This window comes from Aethalodelphis obliquidens, unplaced genomic scaffold (genome assembly GCF_003676395.1).
Source record: "Aethalodelphis obliquidens isolate GAN/ISIS:26980383/991018 unplaced genomic scaffold, ASM367639v1 scaffold38, whole genome shotgun sequence".
NCBI classification, from domain to species: Eukaryota; Metazoa; Chordata; class Mammalia; order Artiodactyla; family Delphinidae; genus Aethalodelphis; species Aethalodelphis obliquidens.
In genome coordinates, this window is record NW_020837982.1 from 7,095,103 (window position 1) to 7,116,715 (window position 21,613).

General features: G+C 41.6%; 1 protein-coding gene across 9 annotated transcripts in view; it reads right to left on the reverse strand.

The window, feature by feature from the left end:
* Window positions 1-1,078: 1,078 nt before the first annotated feature.
* Window positions 1,079-21,613, reverse strand: part of METTL16 (methyltransferase 16, RNA N6-adenosine) — a 59,480-nt gene continuing 38,945 nt past the window's right edge. For 6 of the 9 annotated variants that reach the window (XM_027130649.1, XM_027130652.1, XM_027130650.1 and 3 more), the window contains 4 exons: window positions 20,095-20,164; window positions 18,919-19,008; window positions 8,123-8,296; window positions 1,079-7,608 (listed from right to left, as the gene is read on the reverse strand). In XM_027130649.1, coding sequence (XP_026986450.1) covers window positions 6,985-7,608; window positions 8,123-8,296; window positions 18,919-19,008; window positions 20,095-20,164 — 958 coding nt within the window. In that variant the 3' untranslated portion in view covers window positions 1,079-6,984. The other 3 variants (XM_027130657.1, XM_027130655.1, XM_027130656.1) reach the window with 3 other exon arrangements.

Sequence of the window (21,613 nt, forward strand, 5' to 3'; positions counted from 1 at the left end):
AAGGTGTCCACTGGGTGGCTAGCTACGTGGGTGTTGGAAGTTGAGGAAAGGCCTAGACTTGGGCGTGATGAATGTAAGAGTGAGCAGGACTGAAGTCACGGAGTGGACACGGTCAGCCACAAGTGAGAGAAAAAAGCGAGGCCCATGGATAGAATCTTTGGGATTCTCCCTTTAAGAGGTGAGGAGAACTCTTAAAATGGGAGGGTAGGCAGCAACCAGACTTCAGTAGCTGAAATAAAGAGTGAGGAAAGTGGAGGCAGCAAACATGTAGACACTTCTACCACTTGGTGGTAGAAGAGGCCACAAACTGGTGGTCTACCAGGTCTCTATAAAATACTGAATTCGCTGTTAGGGTTTACATATTTCTCCTAAATCTGGATTTCTGGATTTCCTCAAGAAAGAAGAGGAAGACCCAACAACCCTGGGCAGCCATTTCTGCATGGCAATAACAACCGGAATTGAAAAAAAGCTACTTCATAGCAGGAGTACTCCATTAGTGGGAGCTCCAGCCCTTCTCGCCTGGCCCCTGGTATAGAAGATGAGGAAATACTTCCCTTTGTGAATGAAAGTCCTCATTAGTGCTCATCTAGACTTCGCTGAAATAGAGGCCAGCGTTTGACCCATAAGCCCCACATTTGGCCCCCGAAGGCAGATCCTGGGACAAACATACGTGAATTAGGGATCCTGACCAGACTGCGAATGCCCATTTCCCAGCAAGAGACACCGTATCAAAAGCCTCTGGAGGGCTTCCCTGGTGGCACAGTGGTTAAGAATCCGCCTGCCAATGCAGGGGACACGGGTTCGAGCCCTGGTCTGGGAAGATCCCACATGCTGCAGAGCAACTAAGCCCGTGCACCACAACTACTGAGCCTGCGCTCTAGAGCCTCTGAGCCACAACTACTGAAGCCCGCATACCTAGAGCCTGTGCTCCGCAACAAGAGAAGCCACCACAAGGAGAAGCCTGCGCACCTCAACGAAGAGTAGCCCCCGCTCTCCACAACTAGAGAAAGACCGCGAGCAGCAACGAAGACCCAACTCAGCCAAAAATATATAAATAAAATAAATTTTTTAAAAAAACAAAAAAGCAAAAGAGAACAAAACCCAAGAGCGCCTGGAATTACAAACGTAGGGGAGCAAGCCCGCTCTCACCCACTGCCCCAGGCTCAGCGGCGCTCCCTGGGCAGCCTTCTTTTGGGCAGAAGCAGCACAGGCTTCCCTGCATGGCTGCCAGGGCCCGCCCCCAGCTGGGGACTTCCCGGCTCTGCTCCCAGACGCTCAGCCACACTCCCTGAATGGGCCCACCCGATGGTAGGCAGCCTTTCCTTCTCTCCAGATTTACACAGTCCATTCCTCTACCTGGGGAAGAAGACTTGCTATTTTTATAACAATTGTTACCTTCTCCAGCAAGATCAGAAAATACGTCAGTTTTGCATTCTGTAAGTGAAATATTTGATGCTGCCTAAAAAAAAAAAAAAACTTTCTTCTGTTATTATACAATTACATATTGTCAAAAGAGTCGTTACCTAATTATCGGTTATTTTACGTTGATTCTGATGCAACATGTGCTTGCATTAGACATTTTATTTTGTGGTTTTGCTATCTACTTAATTATCTGTACTACTGCCAAATACAAAATTCTATAAAGATTTGGTAGCATAAGTTAAGAACTAATTATAAGCAATTTCACTTATTACATCTTGTTCACTGATCATAGGCTGGAAAATTACCTTCAAATGCTACATTGTGAAGGTGGGTAAGAGATGCTTTTCTATTCCCTGTGTCATATAATTGAAGTCTCCTTCCCTAGAGATGGGTCAAATAAGCCCAGAAGTCTATTTCCACCCTCAGTGTAGCACTTGTTATGAATCTTGAGATTTGGTATGAAATCTCAGTCTCTTATCTCTGGACCTGAGTTCAAGTCCCACCTCTGTGACTTAGCTCTGTGAACAACCTTAGGGCAAGTCACTTAAGTTCTCTGAGCTGCCACTTCTTTAACTGATCACACAGGGACTCCATACTTCTTTGAAGGGTTACTAAGTCAGACAATTTACATAGAGGACGGACAATAAGTACTGGTTCCCTGTTCATCCTCCCAGTACACAGGAGCTTGGATTTTGCTCTCAGTCAGAGAGTGGCAGTCTACACCCGCAGTTATACACTTGAGGTCTCAGCCTTTTCACCTGAGTCTCCTGGTAGAAGATTTTCTGACCAGAGATTGAAAACTCAAAGGAGACTAAAAAGAGGTGAGCAAGTTGAGACGCCTACTCTTTGTTCATGGACTCTCCCAGGTGCTTTAGTATTTTTCTCACTTAACTGCTGCTACAACTCTGGGAAGCAAGAATTCTTCAACGTTTGTATGAGGAATCCAAGCTTTAGTGAGAATGACTGACCCTGTAAGTAGAACTGGAAAGCAGACCCAGGTCTGATGAACTGTGAAGGCTGTGCTCTTCTCTGTTTTCCGCTCCCCTGCACTTTCTGGTCCACTCCGTCTTATCTCCGTTCCCTGGCTCCTAATAAGCACCTGTGGTCCCTCACTTCCCTGAAGAGAGCCGGAGCCCCCCATGTCTCTGCTGGGGCTGAGAGAGGCAGAGAGGCTGCACCTCAAAGGGCATGCAGAGCTGCAAGGCCTTCAGTCACAACACAGTCCCCTGGGGTAAAAGCAAAGCCTCCGAAAGGCAGCATTAGCTGTTCCAACCAGCAATTGAAAAACATAAACCGCTGTTTTAGTCATTTGGGTGAGTCACAGCAGAGGATCTGAATGTCTTTACAGAGCAGAGCAGGAACTCTCTGGTATGTGTGTGAGGCCCTGCTGCTCGTGGGTGAGCCTCACGCAGGGCTTTCTAATACTGTACTGGCACGAGCACCAAGAGGTTTGTACTTGGGAGCATTAGGAAGTTCAAGACCATCAATGCCCTGCTCCAAGAGGCAGAGGCCAATCCATTCTCACCAGTAAAGCCTCTTCTGGGTTTTCCTGGGGTTAGTGCCCATTCAGCAAACTGATTCTCCTGAGCATTAACTTCTCCAAAAAAGTTGTGGTCACATCCCTTTCCCAGGGCACCTCCTGGCTGGCTGTAAAACTGCTGCACCTTTGAGACCTTCCTTCTCTCAGAGGGTTCCTTAGTTTCCCAAACTGGACCTTCTTCCTCCTCATGTACAGGTCTGTTGCATGGCCACCTAGGACATCTGTTCCTCCTCGGCCATAAAAATAAGGGCAGATGGAGTTTCCCCTTGAGCCCACACAGACCCAGGGTTAGTGACAGACATGTTCCACACAGAGACACCTCTTGTGGAAAAGAAGGCCCAGCTAACCTGTATAATATACCTAACACAGAACCAACTGTGACAATGTTTTATGTAAATAACACAGCACATGCATGCTCTCCAGCAGCCAGATAAACCAAAACAAGAATTAAAAGACAAAAGAAGATTGAAAGCAGCTTCTTTCTTAAGGCTCTCTATATTACTCTTCCTGCAACATAAAGCTTTTGAAAAGTTACTATTTAAAATCACTAAACATCCCCCTCTGGTACCCCCATTAACTAGAGACCAATAAAAAGTTGATCCAAGGGACTGACCCAACCTGGATATATTTTAGAGTAGCAGGACAAGTCAACTGGTACCATAAAGAAACATTAAAAGGTTGAAAGCTTATGCCCAGACTGCAGGGTGGTGGGGTTTTCTTTATTTCTACTTTTATCTCTCTAATTTTTTTATGTTAAAATATACTTGCTTCCATAAAAATGTTTATCTGAGTAGCAACTGGATATTTCAAGACAATACCAAGGACACTATTTTATCCACTGCACAGTGAAGTTGATAAAAGGGCCAAATACGCCCCCATGTGGCTACAGAGGAAAATGCCTCGGTTTAAGTAAGAAGGAGGGGCTTACAGAAGGCCTCGAATTTTCTACAGGCCTTTGCATCTTTTTCACACCCTGCAGTTTTATTACTTGTCAGAGCTTAGAAGTTGCTGTGCTCACATGGTAAGCTTTGATTTCTATCAAGAGAAGAGAGGTTTCATGTTTTTAAAAATATATACTAAAGTTTTAAGTAATCCACATGCACCCTTAAGATCAGCTGAAACTCTAACACAGAGACACTAACCCTACTAGGACAAGCAGCGATGCTCTGGCGTGTGAATACCTGGGCAACGATGTGGGGTGAAGGGACCAAACTGCTGGAAGCAAAGCAGATTCCAAAGAACAAAAGCAGCTTATTCCCCTCCTTGGAAAACAAGTTCAGCTTCTGTTCCCACTTTGGTTATCAAGAGATCAGAAGCCAATGCAAGGGACCAGAATAGAATTTAAGATAATACCACAAAGATCGTATTCCACACCAATCCATCAACATGAACTTGACCTCTAGACACTTCGGCAAGTATCACTCAACATTATGATACCTGGGTCAATAACCTATTTCTTCTAAAAAAATTCCTCTTCCCCATATCAGAGGTGTAGGCTACCACATATCACACGCGTTGTAAGTATATGCGTAAGTGAAAGAATTTTTAGATGTTTTTTCAAAAGCTTCAATGTTCTCTCATTAAATAGAAATAGCTATTCAGAGAAGGAAACGAAGACACACAAATGCAAAAATGGCACTCACAGCTCTGGCACTGGAAGCTTCTGTTGTCACATACTTTTTAAATTCTAAGAGCATTACCTTAACACCTACAAAACGTCCTCCATGACACCAGGCCTTAAACCTGGGGCACCAAACACATATAGACACAAGACACATCTCCTGGGCCTGCAGGTCCACAGAGGATTCTTTGGAGACCTCTAAGTATCAGACTTAAACAAAGGCTAATACTGCACCTGAAGCACAGTCTGAACAGGCGAGGAGCATAAATAATGCACTCCTGTGACAACATGGAAAAATACAAGACATCAGATGAGAAAAGAGCATAATATAAAACTGCAGCATGAACACAACCAAAGTTGAACCCACACACTCACACACCCCATCTACAGAAAGAGATTAGAGACTAGAAGGAAACACTGAGATACCAATAGTGGCTGTGCTTCAGAAGGTTGAGACTAGGGGTGATTTTGAAGCTGTTTTCTCCTTTCATCTTTCCAGATCTTTAATAATGAGCATACACTACTCTTTTATAGTGAAACAAACAAGCAAATACTTAATGATCACTTATCGAGTGAATGGTTGTCATCTAACTCACTTATCCTAAAATTTTATGAAGATATAAACTAGGTTTGGGTCCAGCATATGATTCCAATGTGTCCTAAGAGGTAAGCAGAGCAGGATGGTGTGGGTGAGTACAGGAGATGAGCACAGGAATCTAGGGCCCTGCAATGAATCTTGGCTCTGTGGGACCCTGGGTGTTGGTTTCCTTATCCTGTCAAAGAAGAAGCTGGACTAGCATAGTGGTTCCTAATCCTCAGTGAGTTACTAATTGCTCTCTCTAAGTCAGGGACCCTTCTCTCCAGAAGAAAACCCCAAATATGTCCAGAGCTTTCGGAAATAATCCAGGTGGCTATGGGTTCTCCAGAGGTTCACGGACCAGGTTAAGAACACTGGTTGGTTAATATGTTCTCTTCTGCAGCTCTGTCTCCACGGCCATAGGGAGGTATAATATGGTCCTATTTCCATTTCCTGTATCTTTGCTGAGGGACTGGTCTAGCTGCTGCTAAAGTATGCCAAGGTCACCAGTTTTCTGCCCCAACCAATGTCACCTTTTAAAAGTGTGGCTTAACTACGCAGTCTTCTTCGCAGATAGCAAGGAGCTCTGGCACCATACTCAGAAATTTCAGGCTAAATAGAACCCTAGGCTGCTGGTGTAAAATCAAGCCATGAAAAGTCAAGCACAGCAGAGGATGACTGAGACACCAAGAGAATAAAAGAGAGACTCCTTTTCCAGAGACATTCCTGCCAAGCCCTGACACTACAATTAGAAACATGTTTTAAGAACATGGTTACCTCGGCCTTAGAATTCTCCAATGGTAACAGGTAAACAAAGAAGGGATTACAAGGGAACCCCAAAAAACCGTCTTTGATCAGCAACAACTTATCTGCCAATAGATGAGACTTTCTTAAGCAACTTACTACATATAACTATCTTACTCCATTTTTATTTCTATCATCAATCACCTATCCATTCAAAGCCAAGAAAATATTTTCCCCAACCCCAGGATTCAAACAGGATTGACAGTTTTCAATTGTGAATACTCTTATATTAGCTCCACTTCAAATGTCGAAACAAATTAAAAAATATCACACACCAGTAAAACTGCTACAAAATAGTACTTTAAACAGGTTGGAGGTAGGGGTATGGCTTCATTCTGCTGTATCTCAGTCACATCTGGCAGTTTTGATTCCCTAATTCTGTTTCTGAAATAACCAACATCAAAACAGACAAGAGTCAGGAATATGCCGATGTTTCCGACGTTTCCAGGCGCTTCCTGATTGGCCCTTCTTCCTGGCATTACTGAGCTTTCTCTCCCTGACTCTCCCGCCACCTACCATTAGGCCAGTTCCCTTCTCAGGACTGACACAGGGGTCACCAACTATATGTACCCAAAGTCTTCAGTCTTGAAGGTGACTTTAGAAGAAGGTACAGGGCTATCTGGTATACCACCTCCACCAGGGGGTTGAGAAAGTAACCCCTTCTCAGGAAGCAACCAGGGGTGACAGAGTGTGATGCTCTGTAAGTTCTGACCAGGATCAGACTGCAAAAATAATCCTTTTGGCCTCAGAAAACCAGTCTAAAGCTAAGGTGATCAGCTTAAGTCAGGTTTAAATCCCTTGTGAGTTTACTGATGGCTTTTTGTTGATGCAAATAATCACAATTCTTCCTCTGAACTACCATACTACAGGGCCCTGTTAACTTAAAAAAAAAGGGAGGGGGATGTTTAAAATGGATTAATTTGTTTCAGATAATTCCAGCAGGCCAATGGTGGGATTCAGCTTGCCACCCCACAGGCCACACTCCAAAGCAAGCTGCTTTACTGTGCAAGGAGTTTGGAGTTAACTAGCAACAAGCCTGAAAATTTGGTTACGTATATAAGTACAAAGCTGGTTCATCAAATCCCTGTTCTGGCCCTCAACCCAATGCATTTCAACTAAGGCATCATCTACCTCCTTCTTAACGTTTATCAAACACTTGAATAGGTAACATCCAGCCACTCTTTGGAGATGGTTCCCTTTTTCAGATACTGGGTTGCTGAATTGCTCAGAAGCCTCTTGGTCCTGGGCTCCATTACTGGAGCCTTTACAACTTTCCCAAACCTCCATCTCTCCCTTTTCCTCACTCCTTTCATCCTCCATGGGTTCTGGGTTTTCCTCCTGGGAAAGCGAGTCCTGGTTTGGGCCATGGCCCTCCACAGTAGCAGACTCGCCTTCCTGTAGAGCAGGCCCACACAGAGCACTCTCCTGGGGACCCTGAGCCAAGTCTTGGTTCTTGCCAGACTCTTTAGCGGGGGACCTTTTCTCTTCCAAGGCTTGGATGACGTTCTTGGGAGCTCGGGGAACTTCTCTCAGTTGTCTCACTCGGTCCCTTTTCTTCCTCCTTAAGTGAATCCAGGAGTTTTCTATGGCTGTTAGGAAAAGGCTAATTTCCTCCTTTCCACAGGGAACTCGTTTATGCTGGACCTGTTCGGAGGAAAAACAGAATTTTATAGGAAATCACTTTTCCCCTCTGAAAACTCCTTAGAACTTTCTTTTTTAAAAAAGAAAAGAGGGCTTCCCTGGTGGCACAGTGGTTAAGAATCTGCCTGCCAATGCGGGGGACACGGGTTTGAGCCCTGGTCCAGGAAGGTCCCACATGCCGTGGAGCAACTAAGCCCGTGCGCCACAACTGCTGAGCCTGTGCTCTAGAGCCCAACGAGCCACAACTACTGAGCCTGCGTGCCACAACTACTGAAGTCCGCACACCTAGAGCCCATGCTCCGCAACAAGAGAAGCCACTGTAATGAGAAGTCCGCACACCGCAGCAAAGAGTAGGCCCTGCTTCCCGCAACTAGAAAGAGCCCCGCGCACAGCAATGAAGACCGAACGCAGCCAAAGATAAATAAACTTTTTAAAAAATTAAAAAACAGAAGAAAAAATAAAAGGAAAAAGAGAAATTATTATAAGTACTTCTTCAATGTGCTTATTAACCAGGTACCTTCAGATCGGTGAGAATTTTTTCAATCCATGTTGTCACAACTACTATGCCTTCCACTGTCTCAGAGCCCAAAGACGATGCTTTGAGGGATAATTCTTTCATCACAGATTCCAATACTACAAACGTAATGGGTTTCCTTGGCTTCTCTAATTTTCTTCGCTTACTTGGTGGTGACTGAAAGAAAAAGAAGGCATGGGAGAAGAGGGAAGGTTATCCAAATAACTAAATCTCATGCCTTATAATGAATTCAGCTTGGGAAATATCCATGACCTCTGCTACCAATCACAGAGCACTAAAAACACAAAGGCGTTTGCATCTTTATTTTTAATACTCAAAACAACCCTGCAAAATGGGTTTATCATCTCCCCATTTTACAGAAGGGAAAAACTAAGATACAGAGAGCCTATGTAATCAGCTCCAGGTCGCAGAGTTAGTATTTGTCAAGTTAGGATTTGAACCCCAAAGCCAGGTCTTTTCTGCCATACCATGCTGCCTGTGTTCTGGCTATCAGTACGTAACTCCTCCACTTACTAAAGGTCCTTAATCTACCTGTTGTGCCCAAAACAGGCCTGTGCAAGTATAATTTCATGGCACCTCAAGGACCCCAAGGGCATTGTGTTATTTTCTATAAAGAAATGCATGGCTTAAAATCACCACCTTGTAGCCTGAGTTTATACTTGCCAAGGCTTGAAAGAAAGCAGCTGGTGAGCCACAGTTTGTGAGATCACATGCTAGGAATGACCAGGGCCATCAGAATTACATCGGCGGAAAAGGACACTGAATCTTGGTTAACATTAGGGCCAAGCCAGTGGCTAGCTAAGCACTGCCTCTCAGCTGGGGAGAGGGGACACCAGTACCGAAGAGAACAGCGGATTTGAAAGCTGGTTCCACATAACTCAAGGTTGTCGTCTTTCTTTAAATTTCAAGCTTGGAAAGTGATTTACACTCTAACCACTAGAGGGACTCAAGTTCCATTTTAAAAACCAAGTGACACTGCTGTATTTAAAGTTTATTTCTTTAAAGTAAAAACTTGCTAAATTTTTTTAAATGACTCAGCTAAGACCAGATGTATTATGGATACTTTAAGAGACAGACTTGTAGACAACTTTTATCAAAACTTAAAAAAAATTAAGCTAATTCTAAGGTTAAATGGGTCAAAATGAGCAGGATTATAAGAAGGCTCAAAAAAAGAAAACACCTAGTCAGCTTTGAAGATCTTCTCCTAAAGAAAGGCCTCTGATAATTGTGCTGCTAACTCCAATTCTGCCTGGAAACAGTGACAGAGCACGTCCATATACACACATAGTCAGGTCCAGTTACTGGGTGAGGCCTTATAGGAACTAACCAGCTACTCCCTACCCCACACATACACAACAAAATATCCAGTTTATTCTATGCTAGAAAACTTTTAGATGGTATTTCTTAGAAACAATCTACATTTTCTCTTTATACCAGATATTAACCAATAAAGAATGGAAATTAAAGAACAATAGAAAACAAGCTTAGAAGAAAAGGACCAAAAACAAAGGGTGTGTGTATGAGTCAGAAACCTGCCCTTGAGAAATGAATGGTGGACTCTAAGCCCTGAGTCTGAACTTGCTCAGTGAATGTTTCAGACAAGATGAGACAAATTCATGTTGACATTAAGATAGTAGTATTGTTATTACTCAATCACCCAGCATAAGAAACATAATTTCTACAATTACGGACAGCCTAACACTTTGCACTAAGGAGCTTAAGATATGATTATTAAGCTGGGGGTGAAAAAAGATGGTGGTGTTGTAGGAGGAGGATGGGGGAGAAGAATCAGATTCCCTTTCCACTTCCTGACATCCAAAGGCTGTTAACATGGTAAGGTCACCGTCACAGGGCCATCCCTGACAGCACACCAAAGGTCATCTACAAATATGGCTAAAAGGATAACGCCCCATCTCTCTTCTGACAGAGGTGGTAATCATTTGTGCTCACAAATTCCAACCAGCAAAGTGAAGATATTGCTGTGTTTCTCATTTCCTGCACTATTCTTCTCCAAAAGTAAGAATGGACTCATCATCATTTCTAGAACTAAAGGAGAAAAATGCATCCTCACCAAACTTAACAAGAGCTCTATCAAGGATCCACTTTACAAGTTCCAAGGGAGTCAGAAACAACAAAGCAGTTTATTGCCCTCTTACACCAGTACTAAAATGAAACCTCCTCTATCTCATATATTGCTCCTTTACCTTGCATCCTGGCTCCAGTGTTCCATATACAATGGTCAATCAACAAATCTGGTATTTCTGAAGATTTTTAGTGAATTGTTTTAATACACACACATATTCTCAGGATTGTTTTAGTTTTACTCTACTATAGAAACTAGGTAGGCACTCAAAGAGACAGATAATTTATACTTTAGAAATTCTCAAAGTTTTTAAATGATTAGAGATTAACTTAAGCCTGGCTTACAGCAATCATTCCTCTCCCTTTCTCGTTCGTACTGTAAATTCTTAGTAGGCAGGGCCAGAGTAAAATACAGGAGCAGGTCTTAAAGAAATTAATAGTTAAATTCAACCCCACAGGTTCAACAGCAGGTAACTGTATATATACCCTGTTACAACACCAGTAAATAGAAGCTATCTGTTTTTCCCCAACTGAGATGATCTTAATTTGCCAATATGCTTTTAAATCTCAAACCACAAATATTTTCAATGAAGAGTTCTACACTCAAACTGTCATAATATAGTTTAGAAGACAAAGTAACATAAATAATTCAACATTTTAAAGCATAAATTTAAAAATCAATAATTTACAATGGTTAATTCAGTTTAGTGCAAAGAATCAGAAGGTGAATTTACAACTGGTTTTGGATTAGAAGATGAACTACTGTATTACCCAGCTGAAATTACAATGTGAAAGAAGTTTGGTGGGGAGCTGTAAATCCCGCAGGGGATACAGGTTTTGTATTGCTTGAACTGCAAGGATTCAATGAATAAAAATCAACGGGGAGGAGCGTCAAGTGTTACTATACTGAAACCATAAATTGGACAAAAACAGTTCTTAAATTTTTAAAATATGCTTTACTTAGCAGAGCTGTCTTTAAATTTCTTAAATCATCACTCTTATATTAATTTCTAGATCTCAGTGGTACAATTAGTCAGGAGACTTTCAAATTAGGTGTAACCTGACGCAATCCCGTGTAGCATCTGCTATGCTGCTGAAGCTCTGCTGTTAACTACAGCTAAGGCAGAAACTCCCAATGAAGCCACAGGCTGCATGAAAGCTTTAAGAGCTCCCTCATATCTGCAGGAAAAGGGAGTCATTCACTAAGATCTGCTGAGCAAGAAGCCACAGCCTCCTCGTTTAGACAAAGCAGCTTCTAGAATGGTCTGGAGGGGAAAGGAGTGCTCTTGGCTACTGCACTTGGGTCCTCCCTGCTCTACCATACTCTGAATGGCTACTGCCCCAGGTCCTCCAGGAACAAGCAGAATGTCTGTAAGCTGCTATTCAGCACAGGCTGTCATTTATGGAGAAACAAAGCCAAGCAGCCAACACTGACACCTGGCTGGAATACACACAGGAGGTGCGCTGGGAAGGACAGTCAGACCATCTTGCCTTATTCAAATGTGTATCAGCTCTGCTGCCATGAAGTGGACAAAATATTTTGTTGTCTAAAAGTGCGGCTTCCTTATTAACAGCCCAGGGGCATTTCTGTTGTTACCTAATCTGCCAGGTTACTGTTTCTAAAATGTCCCTGTAATCATTCCTAGATATATTCAAAAACAATAAAAAGTAAAAAATCAAGGGGAAGAAAAGTTTATGTAGAATGCTACCTATCTAAGAAGGGGTGGCTATAACTACATGTGTATTTCTTTATATTAAAACAACCAAACAAAAAACAATGGAAGGATAAATTATAAAATCGTTTAAATAGTAATCCAAGGAGAAGAGGGATTGATTGGGGTGAAAGAGACAACAGAAAGAAGCTAGACTTCTAACTATATCCTTTTCAATATTTGATTTTGAAACCATGGGTAAATATCTTTTACAATTACAAAACAAAATTAAATAGTACAAAAAGAGGCAATCCCTAAAAATATAAAGTAGAATGAAACAAATGAACGTAACTGTGTACGGACTGGTGGCATAAACCCACAAAAAGGAAACATTCCAAATGACTTTAAAATCCATCATGAGACAGTACCCAAGGACAAAAGAATGAAAAAAAAAAAAGCTATTTTCACAAATCATTTGGTGATGTTAACTTTGAGACTGCCGTGGTATATCATGGGCCAAAACAAATGAGTAATTAATTATGGTCAAGGACTGAGATTTTTGGCATGGAATTTTTGAACAGGAGATATAGACAATTGGTGAAGTTAAGTAGAAACTAAATAGAAAGTCGGAACTAGGATGTATTTTATCTTTAAAAACAAAATCGAAAAATAGTTGCTGCCAGCTCTGGGGAAGAAAAAAAAACGTATTTTTGGGGGGGGCAACCTGTCATACTAGACAGCAAGGGAGCTACTACCCAAGACTCTAGTATGATAAGACGACTCAGCATCCAACTTGAATAAACACTCCATGGTTAAAGATGGGACATAATCTGTGCATCAATAAAGATAATAAGTGTAACAGACTGAAAAATACTGAAAGTGTAAATCCATGAGTTCATAATAGTCTAAAAACAAAACGTAAACCACCCTCTTTGGTCACTTCTGGGAGATGCTAGGGAACCACTAACTCATTATTCTTAAAACTGAAAAGTAAAGCAAAATAATCAAGCATTTATCCTGCCTTTACCAGATGAACTGTACCTCAACGTAACCAAATAGTTGATATGGGGAAGTTTCTCTTTATAAGTACTTTAGCAATGAAGAAGGAATAATAGAATCGGAATATCAACATTCTGCAACGCTAAATGAATTAATGGATCCAGGCAATGATCATCAATGACTGCTCACATTGTAAGAAGACAAAAGCAAACATTATGTGCCTCCTGATGGAAGTTCTGAAGCATACCACACACCACCTAGAAAGCAGTCTCTCCCCCACCCCCCATCAAAACTGTACAATATCTGATCATGCCTCTGGCTCTAACTGCCAATTTATAGGAAAGACAGGGTCTGAGGAACATATTAACACCACGGAGATGCACTCAGAAAAATCCAGATATAAAAAACTCTATAGGACAAATATCCCATTTTCTTTAACAAATTACAAGGGAGTGGGTGACAGAAGGGGGAAAGAGGGGGTGGACAACCATACTAAAAGCAATTCAAAGGATATATCTATCAACTGCAACACATAAAACTTAGTAAGACTCTAGTTTGACAAACTTTAAAACATCTGAGACAGTAAGAAAAATTTGATCAACTATACAGCCAACATGAAGGAATTATAAATTATTGTGGTTATGTTTTTTTTTTAAAGAATCTTTACCTTTTACAGATAAATATGAAAATGGTTATGGATAATATACTGTCTGAGATTTGCTTCAGAATCGTCAGGGCAGGGGGAAGGAGTATATGGAATACAGATGAAACAAGAATAGCCATGAGCTGTCAACAGTCAACGTAGGTGATTGATAGGTAAACACTAGGTGTCTTCCTAGACTGTCAATCGACTCAATATTAAAATTATTTAACTTCAAAAACTAAAAACAAAGATATATATTATGGAATACAATACAAAATTCAAATGCATATTAAAGAGAAAAGAAGAGACTTCAAGAGTACAGAGTGCTTCCTGGGAAATTCTTTATTGTCACCTTGATGCCCAGGGATTTGTCAGAAAACATTTCCTCCTATAGCTGATACTTCAGTGGAAAAGTCTGAGAATCACTGTACCACATCATTTATTCCTTCATTTTCATTTATTTAATAATTATTATTTGAGGACCAGACACTATACTAGGTTGATGCCATGTAGAAGACACAATATGGACAAAGAGTGAACACAGGAGCAGGATCCCAATATCAATTTAGGAAGAGTGAGGGCAAACTTCACAGGTGGCAGTATCTGAACTAACTTCATAGATGAGAGTCTGATGGTCAGAGAGGAATCTCCTGGAGAGGGATCAGAGAGCAGAAGCTCAACATTACTGGGGCATCAAATATGGAGGTGGGTGAGAAGGAATGGTGGGGAATGACAATACAATATATTTTACTGAGCATTTACTATATACCAGGCACTGTGTTAATTATATTTAATCCTCAAAACCCTATGTGGTAGGTACTATTATTACCCCCATCTTATAGATGAGGAAACTGAAACTTAGAAAAGTAACCTGCTCAACATAAAGCTAGACAGGGCCCAGCACACAAAAGGCTTTTTCTATACACTATGCAATAGTTTTGGTGTTATCCACCATGCCACAGTTAAACAGAATACCAATACAAACTACTAGGTCACAAGGAAGTTCATGCAGAATACAAATGACTGAAAGAGATTAAGTCCAGAGAGATTTCTATGGGCTGCATGGTTAAGAAGGCTTTATGCAGAAGCTGGAATTGAGCTGGGCTGCAGTGGAGGGAAGTTCACAGGAAGGATCAGAGAAAGGGCTGTGAGCAAAGGCTGTACAAAGTCAGTTATGACTCTGGCATCGTGAAAAGACTGTGGAACTTCTAATATCGTAGAAGACAGTACAGTCAGGAAAACAGGGAGCAATTAGGATGGAAGCGAAAGTCAAAGACAGATTTGGGAGGCCCAAGGAGCCACTGAGGAGCTATACATTCTTTGAATGGTGAGTTTAGGATGAATCCAAGTGACTGTTACATGGTAGGCTGTTGGGATGGCCTATAAGCAAGGTGATGAAGGGTTGCCTAAGTAGGTTAATACATGGCTAGGCTGGAATAAAAGGCAGTCCTCTGGCAGTACAGTGAGTAGGAGCTTAGGCTGTGAAATCAGACTAATCTGGGTTCCAACCTGACTTTTTAGAGCCTCCAATTTCCTCATCTAGGAAGTGGGGATAATACCACATATTTGACTTGTCAGGTTTAAATAAAATAACATAATGCGTGTGAAGCATTCACATCACAATTTGAAGCACTATATCCACTGCTTTAAATCTACTATACCTATTAACGTCCTGCTTGCAATGCTGCTCCTTAGTAGAAGTCCTACATCATTCCTTTTAACATTCAACAAATACTTACCAAGCACCAACTATGAGTCAGACACTGACAATTCCTCCTCCGTGAAGTCCTCTCACACTAGCCCAGCCTGAACCATTTCCTTTTCTGAACGCCCTAATTCCACACCATTCTGGTCCCTACCATTCATTTCATTACTTACTCATATATAAAATTTTGTATCAATACTTCACATGTTCTTCTCTCCCATAAAACTGATCATCATAAGGTACAGAAAATGGTATCTTATTTCTTCGGTATTATCACAATGAACATCACACTTAATAAGAAAAGGAATTAAGAGGAGGAGCCTTAGCTTTGGTTTTGTTCAAGAGCTCAGCTCCCTAACCATCACATCTGTTTTACAGCATAATATACAGTCTGGTAGAGTACTGGTTTTCTAACCATGTCTTAAAAGCAGAATCCTTTCAATAAATAAAATTAATACATAATACTGACAAAAGCAGATCAGCTCTGGTTAAAATGAGAGACAGACCTGAAGTACGAGCCTTACATCTGCCCCCAACTGTCATCCCCTGGGCACCAACACGGAATCCCTCCTCTACCTAGAATTAGTTTGAGAACCTGTGGAATAGTAAGTGGAGCACTATCAGAGGACCCCCACTCTGACACTAACAAGGTTACATAATTAATTTGACCCCTTCCCTCCATTTGTTCTCCAAAAAGTCCTCTAGTTATTACTCCCTAGACAGGAAAGACCCAGGCTCAAAGGAAATGTCTTGAACCCAGGGAGGTCATTTTTTAAAACCAGAGTTCCTGGGCAATGCTCAGACCAAGAGTGCACAATTTACTATGGCTACATTATTTTCTCTTTTTCTTTTAACAAGTGTCAAACTTCTGAAAGCAAAGCAAAGCAAACCTAAAATAATGCCTTGAGCAATTAGAGGAGAAGCTCGGACAAAGAGGCATTATAAGTGGCTTGTTAAAATTCTGTAAAGAACCGTCCTTACAATATGTTTCCTTATATTTGTCATCAGTCAAAAATGAATGTACAAAGTTCTATCAACACTAGGACTCGTCTTTTTGCTGTTAAAATAAATCCAGACAAGAGCAATGGGCTTAGTGTGGGCACCTGAATCAGAAGTGAATTGGAATTTTTCAGCATTCAGCACCAACAGAAACGAGTCAGTAGGCCCAAGATAAGTGAAAACAGAAGTTGCCATAGTAACTTGCACACTTACCCTAAAAAGGCGGGAGTGGGGGTGGGATGCGGAAGTAGGTCAATACTTCTGCTTAACTAGCTCTAGTCCTTGGCTTCCTCTCCTCACCTAAAGCAGCATATCCTCCTCCCTCCCCACCACCGGCAGGAGCAAGGGGAGGAAATGAGGTGACCATTTCAGAAAGCAAGGAGTGGCTCTCGAGAGGTCCAGGTAGAGGGAAGGTGAACCAAGAGGACAGTCCACTAAAAACGTCCCGAGTGCCTTGGGACTACCCCTGGGAAAGCAGATGCTGATCAAGGGCACCAGTGCTAAGAAACTGTTGCTGGGTTACCACAAATCAGAAATTGCCATTTCCCCTGCAGCAGTTTAAGTGTACCTAATGGAACACTTGGGAGTGCATTATTAACAACTTTGGGTTGGGGGTAGTCGTGGGGAGGGATGAGTACTCTGGCATGGGAGAAACCTGAAGCCCTTAGCAAGGGGCATCCTTTGATGGCTGAAACTATGAACAGGGCTCAAGGACGGCCTAAAAGACAGGGAGGGAGGGAGCAAATAAAGTAAGCTGATTTTGCTACACAGAAATATAGTACTCTTTGATACTCTGATCTGAAATAGCTACTAATCCAAGAGGGCAAGGGTGACGCTGGTCCCTGAGATGGCCTGAAGAGTGCCAGAGCTCATTATCAGCTCTTCTGCCTGTGGTACCAACAAGTGCAGAAAGCAGGTTAAACAGGAAGCATTTGGAAACAGGTGCAGTTCCATTTTCCTGCAGCTGTTAGTGTCTGCACAGGGATAAGCTAGGACATTACTAATGATTTTAACCATTTGGTGGGAAAGCCCTAGTGTTCTAGAAGACAACAGAAAGGATAATCCCTCAGGGAGGTCAAAAAAGCAGAACCAAAAAAAAAAAAAAAAAAGCAGAACCATCTTTTTTAACCAGTGAGAATTTCAAACACAAACCTCTAGATACCCTACTGCATGGCACAGAGGCAAGTCTAGGCTTCCATCAGGCAGGCCAATCAGACTTGACTGGGAAACTTATTTCAATCCAGCAGCACACCTAGCTGCAGAGCACAGGAAGGAAAGGCTGTTTCAAATCTGAGCTCACGTATTCAGAAACATCTGCAAATCATCCCCTTGTACTTCTGCACATGTCTCTACTCCTCTGCCCTATGGGAGAAGGAAAGAGCCTCATAGACACAGCAACATTTAAGAGAGGCTCTGGAGACCAAGCGTGGCCAAGACCTTGGGAGAGGAGCACCCAGAACAAGCCTGTGGTGTGGACAGGGGATTAGAGACGGCAAGGACCAGGTACTAGGCCTCCGTAAACACTGTGGGAAGAAGCAGCCCACGCTGAGCAACGTGTGCATGAACATTAAGGCGGACAGCTCCAGGCAACAGTAAGTCAATCATTCTTCCAAGGGAAATGTGAGAACAAACAGATGCTATTCTATTACCACCTCTTAGCACGGCCCAGAAAAATTGTTCGGTCTAACTAGTTCAGAACCGTTTTTCTTTTGCATATAGCAACACAGAGGGCAAAGAGAATTTTGTGGAACAAATCATGTTTTAAAACGTTCTATTACGGAAGAATGTTCAAGCTCAAGCACATGCAAAGTAGACAAAATAGGGTAATGAACTATCACCCAGCTTCAAAACTCATTAGTATTCCAGGGCTAACCTTAAAGCCGAGACAGAACCCTTCATTGGAATGATCTCTAAGTTTTACACACCAAAAGCCTGCAACCCCAAATGGTAATTTCTACATCCACCAGGAACCCCAGGAGATAGCTACTCTAGGAAAACAGCAGTGTTAATAGAAAATAAACAGACTTCAATTTCAGTGCTTGAGGAATATCTAACAAAATAATCATACCCACAAAGTTTTTGTACCTGAATTTTTTAATTCCTAAAAGATGCATTTCCAACTCATTTATGTCTGCTGAGTAAGCATCAATGAGGTGCACAAACTCACAGAGAAAGGTTCCACAGTCACCACAGTCAGGTTTCCAGGACTATGCCTGGTTTACAACCACTTTCCATTCTTTTTTTTTTTTCTCCAGCTTCATTGAGGTACAAATGGCATGTATCATTGTGTAAGTTTAAGGTGTACAACTGTGATGATTTGTTGCACAAATATTGTGAAATGACTACCAAATAAGATTAGTTAACACCTCAATCACCTCACATAATTACTTTTTTGTGGTGAGAATGCAAGATCTATTCTGTTCGCAACTTTAAGGTATATAATACAGTATTGCTAACTATAGTCACCATGCCGTACATTAGATCCTAAGAACTTATTCATCTTACAACTGGAAGTATATCCTTTGACCAACATCTCCTCATTTCCCCATTGCAGCCCCTCCACTTTCCATTCTGACATAAGTAAGCATTTGGGGCAAACTTCAGGAAAACAGGACAGTACAGATTTAGTTCATTTATGACCTACTAAAACCCACCATGTGCTGGAATTCAGAGAAGCTAAAGGAAGGTCTCTACTTACTGGTACTGTTACATCATCATAAAAACTCCAAGCCAAAGCCCACCTCATTGTCCGACCTTGGCAGAATTCAGTGTAGGTGACTTTAGGAACCTGAAACCAGCAAACACAGCATCTCATCATTCTAGTAATTCTACTATGTTTCTGGCTCCTGCCTCATGTTAAATTATATGTTGGTCGTACTTTTTATCAGTTAACAAACACTACCATCCCCAAACAGTTATGCACAGCTGCCTAATAATCAATGAATAAATTACCTCTCGACAAAGTTGTGGGCTTTCTTCCTGCCATAAAACACGAGAGAATTTATAGCTCTGGCCTGAAGGTCCAATATATGAAACACTCAAAACACAGTCCTTCAGAGAACCACTGGTAAAATGATTCAAATGTTCTTTTGTTTTCTTTTGTTTAGGAAAGAGAGCCTCTAAGGCCTAGCTAGACACAGCTATGTAGTCTCCCTTTTGTCTACCAGATTTTAGGAAAGAAAACAGAACTACTTTCTAGCTGTTACAATCTTAACAAAGAAAAGGTGTTGTGGGGAAAGTAGGATGAGTAGAATGTCAGAAAGAAAACTGAAATCAGAAACTTGGTTCTACCGCTGAACCCACATCTGACCCCCTTCTCTGAAAAGTCATCCTGCTCCTGCCTATTCACGCCCAAACACCATCAACTGGGAGGGGAGTTGGGGAAGTATGTATTTGTCACCTGCTTTTCAAAACAAAAGCAAGGGGCTGAACTTGTGTGGGTCACACCATAGTGGGGTGAAGATCGCACACCGGACTTAAAATTGTTCTGGTTTCAGCTGTTCGTTGATAACTAGACGTGTGAACTAGACGTGTGACCTGGAACAAGCCCCTTAGCTTCAGTTTCTGCAGTTATAATGGAGTCAGATGTGGGGTCAGTGGCAGGCAGACACCAGGTTTTTCGATGTCTGGTTTCTCTCTGACATTCTACTCATCCTGTTTTCTCCATCTTTTCTTATTGGTCAAAGGCGGCCTTATTTTAATAATTTATAAACAGTTCCCTTTAGCCCCCAAATTACAACATTAAAAAATAAACAAGCAAAAATAAAACAAACAAAAAACACATTTAGAGCTTCTAGATATAAAGGAAAGTTCTATCTATACTCCAAGTACCATCAAAAGTGGATACACCAAAATAGTAAAGACAAAGCCTTACCCCTTGTATTCGAAGTTCTTCCTTCAGAGGAGCCAGGCTGCATTTCTTTCCCAGCATACAGCTATACCACCTGTAGGGGGTGGGAAATCAGGCAAGTCAAACACTGTTTATGTGGTTACACATTTTTACATTAGCATTACTCAAGTGAAAAAGATAAGAGTAGCAAACAAATATTGAGTTAAGTTACAAATGACAATAACAAGAATTGTATCAATAGCCCAAAGCAACTTAAACAAAAAGCCACTTAGCCTTTCCAATGATTTTAGGGCTGTATGTATGTGGAAAGACAGTAAGAGAGAGAGGTCTCACCTGCAATGCTCAGAATGAAGATCATTTAGCTTTGGGACAGAAATTAGTTAATAAACAACAGAAAAAACATGCCTACACACACCCCCCACCATATTAAGAGAAATTGTAAAATCTAGCATGAACCTGTATTTTGAGATGCACTCACTTGCAAATAACTTAAGAATATATATTGCATTAAAGTTTCAACAGAACATGAAATCAATTTCTTCTATAGCAAATACAAATCCAGAAGAGGGAGTATGAAGATGGAGTGAACCGGTTAAAAGGTAAAAGGACATACTTTATTTCTTCTGATTATTCTAAAAAGTTTGCAAAGTATAAAATTTATACAGGACTTCTGCTTCAGCATATGAAGGATTAACTAGTAAGGAAATTGCCCTTCCACCATAAACTAGGAAACTGGACAAAATATATGAAACAATTTTTCAGACACTGGACAACGGCAGTGAAGACCTATGAGCTCAGAGAGAAAAACAAGGTGAGCCCTATAACTGCCAGAGTTTACTGCCTAAAGGAAATCCCCAAGCTGCAAAGCAGGGAAAGGAAACTAAAACAGAACCCAATAATCTTGCTGAATTGATGAGACAGAGACTGGAGTTCAGAGAGGCTGAGGTAGTAAGAATTTGAAGAGCAAAATATAAGAGGAAGGAGCCGCATACGGAGAGAATTCTGGGCATCTGCAGAGGAGGTCACTGGAATATTCTGCAGAATGATCTACATGTGTGGGGTGGAGGCTAGGGAAAGAACTCTCAGAAAGCAGTAAGCTGAACAATTCCTGGATTTCAGACATCTGGGACTAGTTTGTGGATCTACTAGCCAGAGCAGAAAGACCCTGTTAATAAAAGGGGCATCTATTAGAGTCCTGGAAAGGATACTGCTTTGTAATGGGGCTACAGCCTATTCTATATCTACCCTAATAAAGCTTAAAAGCAAGATTTGAAAGGATCCAACTGATCACAAGTAACTGAAGTAAGCATCAAAACAAAGTTTAACACCCTTTAAAAGAATAGAATGAAACGCAGCACCCCCAAACATAAGATATGCAATGTCCAGCATCCAGTCAAAAACTACCAGACATTGAAAGAAGCAGGAGGGCTTCCCTGGTGGCACAGTGGTGAAGAATCCACCTGCCAATGCAGGGGACACGGATTCGAGCCCTGGTCTGGGAAGATCCCATGTGCCGCAGAGCAACTAAGCCCGTGTGCCACAA